This window comes from Miscanthus floridulus, chromosome 3 (genome assembly GCF_019320115.1).
Source record: "Miscanthus floridulus cultivar M001 chromosome 3, ASM1932011v1, whole genome shotgun sequence".
Taxonomy (NCBI): Eukaryota; Viridiplantae; Streptophyta; class Magnoliopsida; order Poales; family Poaceae; genus Miscanthus; species Miscanthus floridulus.
This window is the reverse complement of record NC_089582.1, coordinates 144,972,482-144,988,044: the sequence shown is the minus strand read 5'-3', so window position 1 is coordinate 144,988,044 and position 15,563 is coordinate 144,972,482. Positions and strand designations below refer to the sequence as shown.

General features: G+C 44.0%; 2 protein-coding genes across 4 annotated transcripts; one reads left to right on the top strand and one right to left on the bottom strand.

Annotated features, from left to right (window-relative positions):
• Positions 1–5,471: 5,471 nt before the first annotated feature.
• LOC136542719 (DEAD-box ATP-dependent RNA helicase 57-like) lies at positions 5,472–9,740 on the bottom strand. The gene is made up of 11 exons (XM_066535281.1): positions 9,394–9,740; positions 9,169–9,305; positions 8,763–8,854; positions 8,575–8,671; positions 8,393–8,473; positions 8,087–8,319; positions 7,418–7,612; positions 7,247–7,337; positions 6,420–6,542; positions 6,147–6,297; positions 5,472–5,775 (listed from the first exon to the last, which is right to left on the bottom strand). Exons 1-11 carry the CDS (start codon positions 9,614–9,616, stop codon positions 5,573–5,575), a joined length of 1,626 nt encoding a protein of 541 aa, XP_066391378.1. The 5' UTR covers positions 9,617–9,740; the 3' UTR covers positions 5,472–5,572.
• A 68-nt stretch (positions 9,741–9,808) lies between these two features.
• LOC136542720 (E3 ubiquitin-protein ligase SP1-like) lies at positions 9,809–15,464 on the top strand. Of its 3 annotated transcripts, XM_066535284.1 has the most exons (12): positions 9,809–9,945; positions 9,977–10,151; positions 10,247–10,299; positions 11,317–11,441; positions 11,542–11,637; positions 12,137–12,274; positions 12,350–12,415; positions 12,528–12,640; positions 12,715–12,825; positions 14,413–14,456; positions 14,535–14,640; positions 15,221–15,464. In XM_066535284.1, exons 2-12 carry the CDS (start codon positions 10,075–10,077, stop codon positions 15,321–15,323), a joined length of 1,032 nt encoding a protein of 343 aa, XP_066391381.1. In that variant the 5' UTR covers positions 9,809–9,945; positions 9,977–10,074; the 3' UTR covers positions 15,324–15,464. The 3 variants fall into 3 exon arrangements, with proteins under 3 accessions (XP_066391381.1, XP_066391379.1, XP_066391382.1); XM_066535282.1 differs by having other exon boundaries at positions 9,933–10,151; XM_066535285.1 differs by lacking the exons at positions 14,413–14,456; positions 14,535–14,640; positions 15,221–15,464 and adding an exon at positions 13,065–14,405 and having other exon boundaries at positions 9,933–10,151.
• The last annotated feature ends 99 nt before the right edge of the window (positions 15,465–15,563 follow it).

Here is a 15,563-nt window from a genome sequence, read left to right as displayed (position 1 = left end):
TACTCTCAGTCTTAGCATAGCACAGGAGAAGCCTTCTCTTGAGCCTTAATACAGAATCTTCTCGTCTCTCGTTTCTCTTGCTGCGGTCTTGCGGAGGCTTCTCCGATGCATAAGAGTATGTCCAAGTATAAACATTGTCGCATTGCTTGGTTAATGTCAATTTTTGCTTTGATGCTGGACCTATAAGAGTTCTTCAAAACTCGATAACTTGTTGTCAAGTATCGATATTAGGAATACCCAAAGCAAGAAAGTTAACGCCAACGCTGACTTCCTCGGATGGCTCGAGACGTATTAAAAGGTCCCGCCCGACCCCAAGGTCACGGGCTTCGTCTCGCCCGGCCTCGAGGCCGCGGGCTCCGTCTCGCCGGACCCCAAGGACGCGTGTTCTGTCTCGCCCAAGGTTGCGGGATCCGTCTCGCCCGACCTCGAGGACGCGGGCTCCGTCTTGCCCAACCTCGAGGCCGTGGGCTCCGTCTCGCCCGACCCTTTGACTGCGGGCTCTGTCTCGCCCGACCGAAGGACGCGGTTTTCGTCTCGCCCAAGGTCGTGGGCTCCGTCTCATCCGACCTCGAGGACGTGGGTTCCGTCTCGTCCGACGGGGACCCATACCGCCGCCAACCACTCCAGGTCCAAGCGTATGAGCCAGGGCCAAAACTCTGATGCCAGGGAAGAGGCTGGCACGCCTCGATGTAACCCGTGGCCATGACGGGCCATACCTGGGGATTCACATCAAGAACAGTGTCGGCCATGCCGGTGCTGTTCTGCATAACCCTCGTACGGACGCTAACAGGCGCGTCAGTTCACCACGATGTTCGCCAGGACGGAGTGGAACGCCATGACCGGCAGATGACGCCTGCACATGGCTCCAGTGACGAACAGAGCCACGACATGGAGCCGTCCCTGTTGACATCTACAGGATCGGCGGGACCCGCATGAAGGAGAAGAAGGACCCGGCAACCCTGGAAGCCTTCTTCTCTCTCGTTCTTCTCCATTTCCTCCTCTGTAACCCGCGCTTTCCCTTCGTCTATAAAAGGGAAAGCAGGGCGTCCCATGAAAGGGGGATCTTGACACAAGAGCACGACACAACAACATGGCTAAGCGACAAGCGAGCTCTAAGCACCTGTTCACTCCTTCCACCAGAGACTTGGGACCTTCTCCCTCTCTCGCCTGTTTGTAACCCCTACTGCAAACCCAGTGCCGGTAACACGAGCAGCAGCGAACTGGACGTAGGGACGTTCCGCCCGAACCAGTATAAACCCTTGTGTCCTCTGAACACACCATCCGAGCCAGATGGGCAAATACAAATTTACTCGTCGGTGGTTCGAAAACACCGACACTTGTAGACCTCCTATGAAAGCTCCATCCGCTTTTATGTTTTATCTTATATATATGGCCTTCAGCGTGAAATTCAGTACTTGATACGAGGAATAGGAATTGTAAATTCTACCGTTACTTTCCACACACACATAATACAAAAGAACTAAATAACATATATATTGTAAAAGTGGAAGTACTTCTCCGTCCGTTTAAAATTGTAAGTCGTTTTGGCTTTTTAGATTCATAGTTTTTATTATGTATATATCCACACATAGTATGTGCATATCTAGGTGCCCAAAAAAAACTATGTAACTATAAAACCCAAAATGATAGCAATTTAGAGCAGAGGAAGCACTATTTATTTTTATCTAATATTTATGTTTTATACTGTTTCCTTTTTATCCAAATTTAGGTAGTGAAGGTCTATTGGTCTATGCACTAATTTATTTCATAAAAAATGGTGCGTTACTTTGTGAGCTTAGATCATCTCCAAAAGAGTTCTCAAAACACCCCTCCAGTTCAGAATTTTTGATAAGATTAAAAAAACACACCATCAACAATTTCAAACCCTAGTCCCCAATCTTTTAGCACTTGGGAAAAACCGAGACACCCGCGTGGGAAAATACACGCAGTTGCGCGTTCGCGTGTCCTCCTCGCGCCAGGTTTCTCGGGCGATCTGCTCCTTCGCAGCCGTCTCAGACTTGTTTGGCTACCCCTAGGCTGGCCTTGCTTGCCTGCGGCCGGCTGGCCCTGGTTGTCGTGCCCTGTCTGGCTGCTGGCTGCCTGTGGCCGGTTGTGGCTGGCTGCTTGGCGGCTGTGGCGAGGCGTGGCGGCCGTGGCGTGGATGGAGGCGGCCACGACCAGGATGCAGGCGCAGACGTGATCTCCCGTGTGTCCAAGTTTTTGATACTTTAGGAGTTACTTTTTGAAAACTGTTGGAGAGACCTGCTGTGCTGCTCCCAATTATTTTTGGCAACTTAGAAAACTCAAGGATTTTGATAACTAAATTTTGGGAACTCTCGGAGATGCTCTTAAAAAAGTATACTGAACTAATTTTTTTGGTAATACTTGGTGACAAAGTGCACCACTTAAAAGTTTGCATGTATTGATATGTAGTAAGTGAAGACTAAAAATAGCAAGCAAAATATCTCCGATTCATTAAGTGAACTTGATGTGGATTGTGAACTTTTAGGACGTAGACCTCTGCGTGAGAGACGAGAAGGAAGAAGGAGATGAAGAGAATGACGCGCCAGCCTATAGTGGCAGTGAGACAAAAGAGACCCACTCATGGGCTCCAATTTGGTGGTTGTTGGGCCGACCCAGCAGATCCACCGTGAAGCTCTCACAAACACTTCTACGAGAAATAGTAGGATCTCAATCCATGATGGAGCTGCTACAAGTTGGATCTGTTTTTTCAGAGCTAGAGCTCTGCCAAACAAGAAAAAAGCGAGACAGAAGAAGGATGATTAAAAAAATAAAAAAAAGATTGGAAGAAATACTTCGCTCTTTAATACTAAAAGTACGTAGATATAAATTTACCCTGACTAATACGTAGACTTGTACATAAAGATAAACTCTCAACCTTGTTTATTTTTCATTTTTTTCTACACATGCAAAGTGTAAGTAACTAAGTTTTCTCGAAACAGGACACACTTGCATGTACGTATTCTCGTAAGATTCTTTGCATTGGATGGACGCCGCACTTGCATGTATTATTTTAGATGGAAAAGACCTGTTTTGTTTAGAGCATTTTGCACCGGTAATCTTGAATCTGGAGTTTCTGTTCCAGGCGATCTTTTACCGGAAGGAAGGCAACGTCTTTTCCCAGAGCGTGCGTGGGGCGGGAAACCCCCTGACCTAAATATAGCAACGACCAGATTAAATTAAATCAGTTGATCCTCGTCTTTACCTTAGCTTTTATATATATATATATATATATATATATATATATATATATATATATAAGCTAAGGTAAAGACGACCCTTATCTTTCCCCACTAATAACATAAGTAGCGCCGGCCGTGCCATCGAGAATAAGGGGCTGTTTGGCTCTAGCAGGAACTCCTAAAATTCATGTCACATCGAAGGTTTGGACATATACATGAAGTATTAAATATAGACTAATTATGAAATTAATTACATAACTTGTGACTAATTTGCGAGACGAATCTTTTAAGCCTAATTAGTCAATGATTTGACAACGTGGTGCTACAGTAAATATCTGCTAATGACAGATTAATTAGACTTAAAAAATTCATCTCGGAAATTAGCCTCCATCTATGTAATTGGTTTTATAATTAATCTATATTCAATGCTCCTTATTAGTATTTAAACATTCGATGTGACATGAATTTTAGAAGCGACTAAAAAACCAAACAGCCCGTGAGAAAGTTCTCTCAATCTCAGTCTCAGAAGAAAAGAAGGGCGGGCCGGGCGATCATGGCGGCAAAGAAGGTGGGCAGCTGGCGTCTCATCATCGTGGCGGCGCTAGTGCTGCTGGGCCTGCTGCTGTTGGCGGGGCTGCGGGAGGCTGACGCCGCCGACCTGTGCGCCAGAGATCCCCTTTTCCAAACATTCTGCGACGATGAACCGTCGCCAAATGCATCAGCTGGGCTGGCCGCAGGGCCAGGATCTCTGATGATCACGCGAGAAGACAGCATGCATTTGGTCTCTACTCTCTACTGCTCATGAGTTCTTATATTAATTTATTCAGTCCCTATACTATGTACTTTCTTCGTTCCAATTTATGGGTCGTTCTAATTTACCGTCATACTAAAACGTTTGGAAATGAGCGATCGAAAATAACAAAATACTGTAGGCCAGTTGTTCAGACTTCCGACAAGCAGAATAGCCAGACTCCCTTAAAAAAAGAATAATAGGACAGTTGGCACATATTCCTTTTATTATGTTCCCTAATTGGAGGTGTCCTTGACTGAAAATCTTCGATGCTGGATGAACATTTCAGCTCCAACTGAAGCGTGCACAGTGCAGTAGCCATTGACAAGGTCCCTGTCCATCTGTACTTATATGTCATACGATTAGTTCCGCAAGAAATCATGGTAACAAGATTATAAATACTTAACAAACTATATACTGTTGAAGAATTCCAATTTAAATAAGTGTTATTTCTGTATAAAAAAAACTCCATTCAGTACCTGCAATGTTTTTTTTTTTGTGACTTCAGTACCTGCAATGTTGCAAAGCACGGTCCATATTAGTTACTCTGTCATTCAGTTACCGATGTGAAGAATGGAGGATTTGCATTATGCAACTTTAACAGTTTCATTCACATGCTCCTTACCTCTAATTAAAGTTTCACATGCATATACAACCTATGCTCTTATCATCAGATGGCAACAACCATATTATCGCCTCGGCCAGACATTGATTTCTTATATATGGCGCGTTCGCTGGTCTGGATGGTCCAGACCAGCCGGCTGACTCCCCTCATAAAACACTGTTCGTCAACCAGCCGCTACAGTGTTTCTCTCTCACAAAACCAGCCAGTTTCAGCCAAGTTTCAGACCAGCGAACGGGGCCTATGGCTAAATGTAATCCTCGGCATCACTTATATAGGAGTCTGTCAGCCATGTAACTGCATTGGCTAAAGCGCATTTCTTCTTATCAAGCTGGCCTACTTTGGCCGCTAACCAGCCGGTCCACATCACCTCAAATTGTTTTCACCGTTGGATTTCGCGATCTACGGCCCTGGTTGCTCCCACCGATTCCTACATAACCGCCTCGAAATATCTACTCCCCGCGCGTCCGCACCCTCCCGTCCCCTCCCGTCGTCCCGTCAAAAAAAAGAAGGAAGAAAACCCCGTCTCCCTCAATCTCTCCACGACGCTCCCTGCCCCCTTCCAGCGATGCGCCGCGCACACGCGTATCCTATCAGTTCAGGTGACGCTCTCCCTTCGATTGTATAACAGCCGCAATTCTCCGTGGAGTGTGGCCCGCCGCCGGTTGAGCGTTTGCAGAGACTCTTGTGAGAGACTAATTGCAATCTGACTAGCTCTAGGCCAAACAGAATCGAGCTACTCTACTTGTGGATTCACTGATGGACCACAGAAACTGTATCATAATTAACAAAGATATACTGATGCCTGGTATTGGGTTGTGGCTAAACATACACTGGGCATTCAAACAGGGAAAACTGAAGCCAACGTGCCATCTCGGAAGTGCATGGTTACAGAACCACTCTGGACAGTCTGTGTTATATATCCCAAAAAAAGAGAGCTATGTTACAAAGCCACTCTCAATCTTCATCAGGTAAGTTGGAGATTGGGTCCCTATCCACCCTGTGCTTCTTTCGCTTGAGCTTTGGCAGTGCCATTATCCAGGAAGGCACTTCACAGCCTGAAGATACCAACACATTGGCGATATTCCTCAAAAATGGCTTGTCCTCCTCTGTGAAGAACGTGATAGCCTCCCCAGACCTACCAGCTCTTCCGCATCGTCCTGTACAGAGGAAATATAGATACATTTATAAGGCATTTCAGTATCACAAGGTGCCCACACCAGATGCACATATGCAAACTAATGTGACTGCAAACTAATTAAAGGATCACTTAATAATCTTATTAGTGCAAGAAAAAGCTGGGCACGTTTATATCTGATAAGTATTCAAAGAAAGGAACCTAACAGGCACGATGATAAGCCATATTTGAAAAGAAACTAATCTAAAGTTCTATTATATTTCTATATAAATTCATAACCATGAATCAATATTGAGCCAATCAAATGTAGGAGTACATCAGAGCTCAGGCATCAACATTGTCAGTGTGCAGGCAGAAGTGTCTGCGTCAGTCAAATCCAAATGTCTTTCTTACCTATCCTGTGAATATAGGCAGCAGCTGACTCTGGAAAATCATAGTTTATCACGCAGTTTACACCTTTGAAGTCCATTCCTCGGGCAATGACTTCTGTTGCTATCAGTACCCAGGTCTTTCCAGCTCTCAAACTGTCAACAGCATCTTGACGCTGCAGTAAAGCAAACATATGTTGACAACATGTGAACCTGATACAAAAGTACCGCAACTCTAAACAAAATAGCACCTGACGTCTCTGAAATATAGCAGTAACAATAATATGCAAAGCAATACCTGCTGCTCATTGAGATCTGCATGAATTGCATCAACTCTAACGTCGTCAAATGCCAGTTCTTTGTAAAGCTCTTTGGCCCTCTCTTTGCTTTGAACAAAAATCAATACTGGAGGATTGAGAGACTGCAGTTCATGAAAAAAAAAATCTGATGAGAAATAAGTAACATTATCTATAAACATTATAAAAAAGAAACCTTCATGTATAACAGTATTTTTAGTTAGGTATTTTTCAAATATTATGTTCAAAAACATAATTGCAGCAGCAGACTATGTCCATGTCTGACATTGTTATCCATATGTGTGCACTGTTAGCGCATAAATGGGTAGTACATGGAACTGTAGAGGGCTAAGCTCAGCGTTAACAACGCAATTCGTGCAGCAACAGTATTTTATACTTCAAATAACTGCAATTCACAAGTGAAATTCCATGCAGATACATTTGCATTCCTTGGTTTACCCATCATTTGGAACCCTGAAAGTGCATTGGATATTTGGAACAACAACAACAACAACAAAGCCTTTAAGTCCCAAACAAGTTGGGGTAGGCTAGAGTTGAAACCCAGCAGAAGCAATCAAGGTTCAGGCACGTGAATAGCTGTCTTCCAAGCACTCAGGCTAAGAGTGCTTGGAAGACAGCTATTCACATGCCTGAACCTTGATTGCTTCTGCTGGGTTTCAACTCTAGCCTACCCCAACTTGTTTGGGACTTAAAGGCTTTGTTGTTGTTGTTCCAAATATCCAATGCACTTTCAGGGTTCCAAATGATGGGCAAACCAAAGAATGCAAATGGAACACAGACACAAAACCCAAGAAGGGTTAATAAATACCTCTTGAAAGCTTTGGCGAAGAGCTAGCAACTTTCCCCTCTCAGTTCCAGCGAAAATCAACTTTTGCTTAATCAGTGAGGAGGCCGAATTCCTGTTAAGTCGAACAGAAAGTGATGAAATAACAAAGGAAACGGACCAGATTTAGGTTCATATTTAGAGGAAGAAACTCACTTTCTGCCGACAATGACTCGAATGGCATCATGCATTATAGTGCCTGCAAGAGCCTCAATTGAATCGGGCAAAGTGGCACTGAACAGACACCGAATTATTGAAGGATTGGAACAGGCTTCAACAACTGAATCAACCACTTCAACAAATCCAAGCTCAAAAAGTTTATCAGATTCATCCAAGACAAGGTATTCCACACTGCAAAGGAGGTTCTGTTATTCAGATTATGCTTTACAATGCGGAAAGAAACAATTCACTAGTTCATCCTTAAATAACAAGAAAACACAGGTGAGTTGGAAAACAGAACAAGGGTAGCCTTAACTGATCTTTCGAAATTATGATTCCTAAATTAAATAAATAAGAATAAAGGAATCACAGGCTTTGTACTATTTCTAACAAACAGAACTCTATTTCCTGAATGACACATGAAGAATTGTAGCCTCCTACAAGTTTTTTTTTTTTTTTTTTTGATGAAATGCTACAAACTGCACAAGTGTGCAATAATCTGTTTTTAAAATAATGTTAGAAAATGGAACACCATGTTTCAGCCATGATTCAAACAATTAAACATAAACCAAAACAACCTGCCAGAAGTGGCCATCAATACATTGCTTATGAACCAAAACCAGTGGAAAACAAAACAGCAAAGGATTCAAAGTCATGCTCACATACCTACTTAAATCAAGGTCTCTTTTCTTTACAGCATGGTCCAAACGAAGAGGGGTGGAAACAAGGATATCACAGTGCATATCCTTGAAATTCCCTGATTTGGATAGTTCTTTGGTCATCAATTTAATATAGTACTTCCTCCCCTTAACCAACTTCTTGCATTCTCTCACAGTTTGTGCAGCCAATTCCCTTGTTGGGCAAAGAATCACGGCTTTAACACCACCTTTTGATCCTGGCTATTAGAACAAAACTCATCAAGAGTCATATCGACCAATCTGAACACTATAGTGCAATACTATAAAGACATACCTTAATTTTCATAAGAAGTGGAAACAAGAAAGCCAGTGTCTTGCCAGAACCAGTAGGTGCACACGCAAAGCATTCCCTACCCTGAAAGTAAGGAATGCAAGATAAATCACCCTAAGGGCTTAAACAATTATAAGAGTTTCCCAGGCAAGAGTATTAAATCCAGAGAGTTCAAACTCACTCACCGAAAGAAGAATGGGCACGGCCTGCCTTTGAATTGGTGTAGGTTCTTGAAAACCAAGTTTTGACAAGTTCCCAACCAAATACGAATCACAACCATACCTAGTGCAAAAATGAAGTCAACTTAACCGCCTCAAATGATTCCATTATAACCATAATCTGAAGTTGATCTATTATGGTAGAAAATCCTAACCTTGAAATCAATTCTTCAAAGCTCTCAAGTGGTGCTGGAGCATTTTGCCCGGCAATGTGGATGTCAAACCTCTTACGAAGAACTGCGGCCCTCTGCAAAGGGAAAAGCAAAATCAAACCAATAAAACTCCAGCCTTCTGCCATCCAGATGAAACAGTGATAACAAAAAAACTTTGGAAATTGCAATTGCAAACATAATACATCTAGCTGTAATCTCTGGCACTACCGTCAATTCAAGCAGGCTACTGAAGGGGCCACTCCGCAAATTTTAGGACACGCAGGCTTTTAATAATCAAATCTTCATGAGTGATAATCCAGGTCAACAAAAACTGGCCACTTGCTTACATGAATGGGATAATCATGTCATGTAATACAGCGACACCAGTGCATTGAAGAATTTCAATTACCTCGATTTCCCTCTCAATCTCCTTCCGCCGCCTCACAGCCACCGAATCCTCATCCTTCCTCATATCCACCTTCTCAGAACGCAGCTCCGCATTATTATTCGCCAATCCCTTGAAAACGCTGAACCCCTCCACGACATCTGCAGAGCACAGCACACGCGGCAGGATTGAGTTACCAACGCAATCATTAACCAAGCGGCAAGCCAACCAACCGGTAGATAGCCACACCCGACGAGGCGGCGGCCGCATCTTCGGCTCGCTTCTTCTTATTCTTCTTCGCCTTTGCCTTGCCGCTCTTGCGCTTCCGCTTCTTCTCCGGGGACGGCGCGGAGTGGGCGGCGGCGGATGGGAGAGCCGGGCCTTTACGGAACCGGGCGAAGTCGGCGGCGAAGCGCTTGCGGTCAAAGTGGGTCCCGGCGAAGAGCGCCGACGAGAGCTTCGAGTTCTCCATGGCTCGCCGTCGCCGCCGCGGAGAACCCCCTTGCTCTAAAACCCTAGGTACCCCTGCTTCTCTCTGTGATTGCTGCGGGACCCTCACGCAGTGAGAGAGCTAGTAGAGTTGGCCTGGCGGCCTGTCCCCACGTCACAGCGACAGAGCTCGCGCTCCCCACATTTCCTGTGGGACCAACGCAGCCTCCTGTCACTGGAGTAGGGGGTGGCCACTGCAGACCCCACTAGTCAGCGAATCTGACAGTGTGGACCCACTCCCCCTGGATGACGCGGCGTGCGTTTCCGCTTCTGGTAGGTATCCGTATCCAGTCCCTTGCTTTGCCCCTCCGCCCCCTTCCTCTCCCTCCCTCCCTCCCCGCGCTCCCTGACGTAGGAAGGGGGAAGGAAAAATAATAATTCGGCGCGCAAATCTCCGCCTCCATTCGCACGCCGCGATTCTCGTGCGCGATCCGCCGCGAGATGATGATCCCGTGGGGCGGCGTGGGGTGTTACCTCAGCGCTGCGGCGCTGTATCTCCTCGGCAGGAGCAGCGGAAGGTACCGATCCCTCGCGTGTTAATTTTTTTTCTTTCTTTTTCGGTGCGATTTCAGCGACATTCATGCTATTTTTATTTTGTCTGTTTGGTGCTCAGGGATGCAGAGGTGCTGCGGTCGGTGGCGAGGGCTGGCAGCATGAAGGATTTAGGTCAGTTTGTGACGGGCTAGGGTTTGGCTAGTCTATTTGTGGTTAATTAATAGTTAGTAGTGTATTCAGCCTTTGCGAAGGTTCATTGTTTGATTTCATCTATTCTGTTATTCTGTATGATACAAATGATAGTGAAACCGAAGTGTGTATATGTGAAAGAAAAAGTCAGATGAGCTTTTTCAGCGAAGCGAACGGTGGTACTTTTTTATTCTACATATCTGTTGAAATGATCTTAGATTACTACTCCTGATTCTTAGGTTACCACTACTCCACTAGGGTGTTGTCATATGGTTTTGTTCCCTGGTAGAATTGTATCAGGTTTACACTGACCTGACTTGTCATTTTATGATCTATATACACGGTTGTCAAAAAAATTGACTGTTCACTTTGATATGCTTGCTTGATTGTTTCTCCAGTCATTTCACTCTATATTTAGGCATATATGTTGGTTTTAGTGTGTGTCGCTAAGACCTCCTAATGGGTGGATACTAACCTATGCTCTCGGTAAAAGTGCAAACAGGATAAGTTTCTCAACTGGGGTTCATATTTGCCAATTAAAGCTTTTGCAGATTTTCTCAGTATACAATCAAGATAGAGAACTGTAGTCTTGTTGTGTTTTGGTTGCTTATAAGAATCTATAAAAGAACTTCAGTTTAGGTGTATATTTTGTACAGAATTTATCGGTCATTTTAATTGTTTGAGTATCAACAACAACAACAAAGCCTTTAAGTCCCAAACAAGTTGGGGTAGGCTAGAGTTGTGAATAGCTGTTTTCCAAGCACTCCTATCTAAGGCTAAGTCTTTGGGTATATTTCATCATTTCAAGTCTCCTTTTATTGCCTCTACCCAAGTCAACTTCGGTCTTCCTCTGCCTCTCTTCACGTTACTATCCTGGCTTAGGATTCCACTACGCACCGGTGCCTCTGGAGGTCTCCGTTGCACATGTTCAAACCATCTCAGTTGTTTGAGTATATGGATGATAAAAAAATTTTGACATGTGTGCACTGTCTTCAACAGCTGCTATCTTGGACACTGCAAGTAAAGTCCTACCTCTTGTAGTTGCTGTCTCTGGGAGAGTTGGTTCAGACACACCACTTATATGCCAACAAAGCGGCATGAGAGGTGTAATCGTTGAGGAAACGGTAACTACTGATTTCATTCATTATTTTGTTATTATTACGATGTGTAATGTGATGCAATTAATATAGTATTTCTATTTCTGCTTAACCTTTCTCTTTGTAGGCAGAACAACACTTCCTGAAGCACAACGATGCTGGATCCTGGATTCAAGATTCTGCAGTGATGCTTTCTGTTAGCAAAGAGGTTCCATGGTATCTGGTAACTAACTGCTGTAGCTATTATGCTGTGATTTGCTTTGCTTTTTCAAATATAAGACTTCCAATTTAGCCTGGGCTCGAACTATCACTACTGTCAATATGCTAATTTATGCAAACTTGGGTTTACAACTAAGCTTATGGTCTTTTCTTGGCAAGCTTACTGATTTCGCTTGTTGTGTGGATAAACTCAGCTTATAAGCTCCAAAGCCCAGCCTTGCTAGCTCTGGCTGGCCAGGCTTACACCTTAAATTAGCCCCTAGCTTAGGCAGTGTTGATATCGTACATGAGCTTCTTGTCCCAAATGAATGATAATTCTAAGCATTGGATATGCCAATGGGTATTTAAACGTTTATCAAGCTACAGCTCAGGATGAAAATGAACATGGCTATTCCAGATTTGCTATATGGATCCCTTCATGCAAAAAAAATGATATCATTTCTAATAATTTTTATTTGCAGTTTGCAACTGGGAAGCTTCTCTAACCTTTAAACAATCACTAGGATGATGGAACTGGACGCGTATATGTGGTCGGTGCTCATTCTGCAGCTGGTTTAATTTTAACTGTTGCTAGTGAGGTTTTTGAGGAGTCAGGGAGGACTCTTGTACGTGGAACTCTAGATTATTTACAAGGGTTGAAGGTTTGTCTAATCACATCTTCAACAGTGCCAATACTTATGGAAACACAGACAGTGATTAAGCAATTATCTATATAGATGCTGGGAGTAAAGCGAACTGAAAGGGTTCTTCCAACCGGAACCTCATTGACGGTTGTTGGTGAGGTATTATTTCTATTATTCATTGGTCTGTGCTGTGTTGCATTAGTCTTTGTTGACATGTCTAATGTATATTTGTCTCTTCCTTTTGTTCTTTGTTCTTATATTGCATGAACAGGCCATTAAAGATGATGTTGGAACTATTCGAATTCAGCGACCACATAAAGGACCCTTTTATGTATCACCAAAAAGCATTGATCAACTTATTATGAATCTTGGAAAATGGGCCAAGTAGGAAAAATTGTTAGAACATTTTCTTTTGTTCTTAGTTAGGGTATCTTATGCTAGTAGCATGTTTGTGACAGGTTATACCGCCTTGCTTCAATGGGCTTTGCAACATTTGGTGTCTTCCTTCTTGCAAAGCGTGCAATACAACATTTTCTAGAAAGAAAGCTCCGACATGAACTGCAAAAAAGGTGCCTAACTCCTTACGTCACTTCCTTCTAGAACATTCAAATCCAAATGAAATGTAGTAGCATTCTTTAAGGTTTAAGTGTTCGGGTTTTTAAAGAGGTTTATCTTTCTGTTCTGGCCATGAGCCCATGATAGAATGTAAATGACTTGCACTACTACAATTTATTGTGTAACTTTGTAATCTTTGTATGCCTTTCTATTGACACATGTGCAACCTGTAGCTAATTTAAAACTTTTGTAGACGTCGCATGAAATTGGAAAGGATGGGTGATTGGGTGAATACGTCGTATGTTCTTAAGCCTGGACACAGATTCGGTGACTTGCCTCTTGCAAGTAACGCCGGGACTTACCCTGCCATATCCACCGTCCAATGATAGTCCAAAGGCTGCTAGCGATTTCATCCTTGGATTTGGCTTTTCACCCGTGAATGACAGGCCGCGAGCCTTTCTCAACACCCTGTGCACTGCATCGGACTGGAAGAGCTGGTGGTTCTCGCTCCGCCCCCAGAGGGAGAGGGAGGAGGGCAGGCAGTCGTCAGAACGCCATTGATGAGAAGCAAGCAAGCCACCGCCAGGGCGCAAGGTAGCCGCCGAGGAAAGGATGAGCGCTAGCGAGATTAAGATGAGGCCGTGGAAGCAGACTCTTGTGTCCATCCCTACGTGCGCGGACTCGGAGAATACGGAGAAGGGCCAGGCCTCCACAGAGGATTCCCGCGCCACGCCAGAGGATATTGACGGCTGGGCAGCCGCCTAGATTCCCATGTCATTCCAAAGGATGTTGGAGAAGGGTCGGGACTCCGCAGAGTGGTGCCACTGCGGTATCCTGCAGGGCCGGACCCAACGAGGCCTTTGCTTCTCCAACATCGGCTGCTTCATGGCCTACGCGGACAAACGGTTTGGTGAAGCATGAGGACTTGTTCTACATCCATGGCTGGGCCCTTTTTCGGCCTGATGGTGATTGGCACTTGCGTCAAACATGTGTCGACAGACTATGACAAGTGTGGCTACATGGGCACCGAGGTAGTTTCCACGGTAGCGCGAGGACGTGGTGATGGTGCTTGACCACACCTGCTTCACGTGTTCATGTGCCCATTGCACCGCAGAGGCGCACTAGCTGTCCACCAGTTGCCCATCGCAAGTGAAGCCCTTTTGTGTGGTCACGATAGCAGAGATGATGGCAGCGAGGTCTGTTGTCCCCGAATGCATCGTTGTCTCCAGCTGATGGTGCCAGTGCCGAGGCAAGGCCAAGCAGATAGCAGAAGTGCGGAGCTCCACCTCACCTGGGGCATGCCACCAGGCCTCTTTCTGTTGAAAATGCTAAGTCTGGAAGGGGAGATAGAGGACGATAATCGACTGGGAGCAAGCCATTGGATAGGAAACGGGTGTTGGGGATGGATGCTAAGTCACGTGGTGACTTACCAGAGCTACGTTATTGAATCTGCATCCCTTAAGCCTGGTATCTAATACCAGTGCTAATAGATTCTGTTTGTGTTTAGTGTTACTGTTACCACAGACTAATGCTAATGCATGTATTTGCATACTAAGGCTTTTGTGAGCACAGAAGATTTTGATACTATTTTATCCATATAGGGTTCTTAATGCAGCAGCACAAAGACAAGCTAGAGAAGCTGAAGGTGATTTCCTTATATATTGATATGTTGTATTATTAGTAATTGTCATGTTTAATTATTATCTTGTATTATTTTGTTCAGGGAGCAATGGTTCATCGGACACAGAGCCTAACAGTAAAAAAGACCAATTAGTGTTGGACATATGTGTCATATGCCTTGAGCAAGAGTACAATGCTGTTTTTGTGCCGTAAGTGTTGTATGTTTTCCAGAGCATGAATGTTCTTTGTTGAGAATGAAGCAGCTTGATTTCCTCTATTTTTCTATTTCCGTTTCCTTTTCCATAATTCCAAATATACTAGGCAACATTATGGTTGTCCTGTTTCCTGTTTACTAGTAGTTTTAAATTTTTTTCTTAATAACAGCTTGCCTCATAACTTGACAAAACTTGAGTACTGCTAAGGCCTTCTTTGGATGTTGTAGTATTGAGAAACTGTAATTTTAGAACCCATTGATCTGCGAAACCATGGTTTACAAAAAAGAGGCCTAGAGTGGAGTTTTAAAAACTCGAAAAAAAACTACAGTTTTTAGCAATACCATGGTATTCAAAACCATAAAGTTTGTTGCATCCAAACAGGGTCTAAAGGGTTAAAAAAGACTAAATAAGCATTATTTCGCACAATGCTTCACCAAGAAGCCTGAGAAAATAGTCGAACTGCAGATATGCAAATTTCGCTCATAATTTTAATCCTTGCTATCATTGTTGTCGCCACTGAAAGTTTCTGTTTGGATTTTGAAGTGACTTGGTAATTAATCTAATAATTACACAGGTGCGGTCACATGTGTTGCTGTATGGCATGCTCTTCACATTTGACAAACTGCCCACTTTGCCGGAGAAGAATTGACCAAGCTGTTAGAACATTCCGCCATTGACGGTGATATATATAATGCAAAAAAACTGGCATGGTACCACCACGTGCACTGCTTCTGAAACCAATTGATTATTGGAAGTGCTGGCTGCTGTCAACCAACGACATGAACTGCAATACTGGGGCGAAGCATCTTCAAGGAGTTTGCTTTCGAGTGATGACAAGTTGCAAGCTCATAATTGGCATTTAAGATACTCTCTAGATAGTGCCATTGGGTGCTCTTGCCTGTAATGTACTACAACTG

Coding starts and splice junctions, on each gene's coding strand:
- LOC136542719 (XM_066535281.1), bottom strand. CDS start 9,616: ATGGAGAACTCGAAGCTCTCGTCGGCGCTCTTCGCCGGGACCCACTTT. Junction 8,855..9,168: donor AGATTGAGAGGGAAATCGAG/GTAATTGAAATT, acceptor TTCCCTTTGCAG/AGGGCCGCAGTTCTTCGTAA. Junction 7,613..8,086: donor AGAGACCTTGATTTAAGTAG/GTATGTGAGCAT, acceptor CCTCCTTTGCAG/TGTGGAATACCTTGTCTTGG.
- LOC136542720 (XM_066535284.1), top strand. CDS start 10,075: ATGATGATCCCGTGGGGCGGCGTGGGGTGTTACCTCAGCGCTGCGGCG. Junction 12,826..14,412: donor CGACATGAACTGCAAAAAAG/GTGCCTAACTCC, acceptor TTATCCATATAG/GGTTCTTAATGCAGCAGCAC. Junction 14,457..14,534: donor ACAAGCTAGAGAAGCTGAAG/GTGATTTCCTTA, acceptor TATTTTGTTCAG/GGAGCAATGGTTCATCGGAC.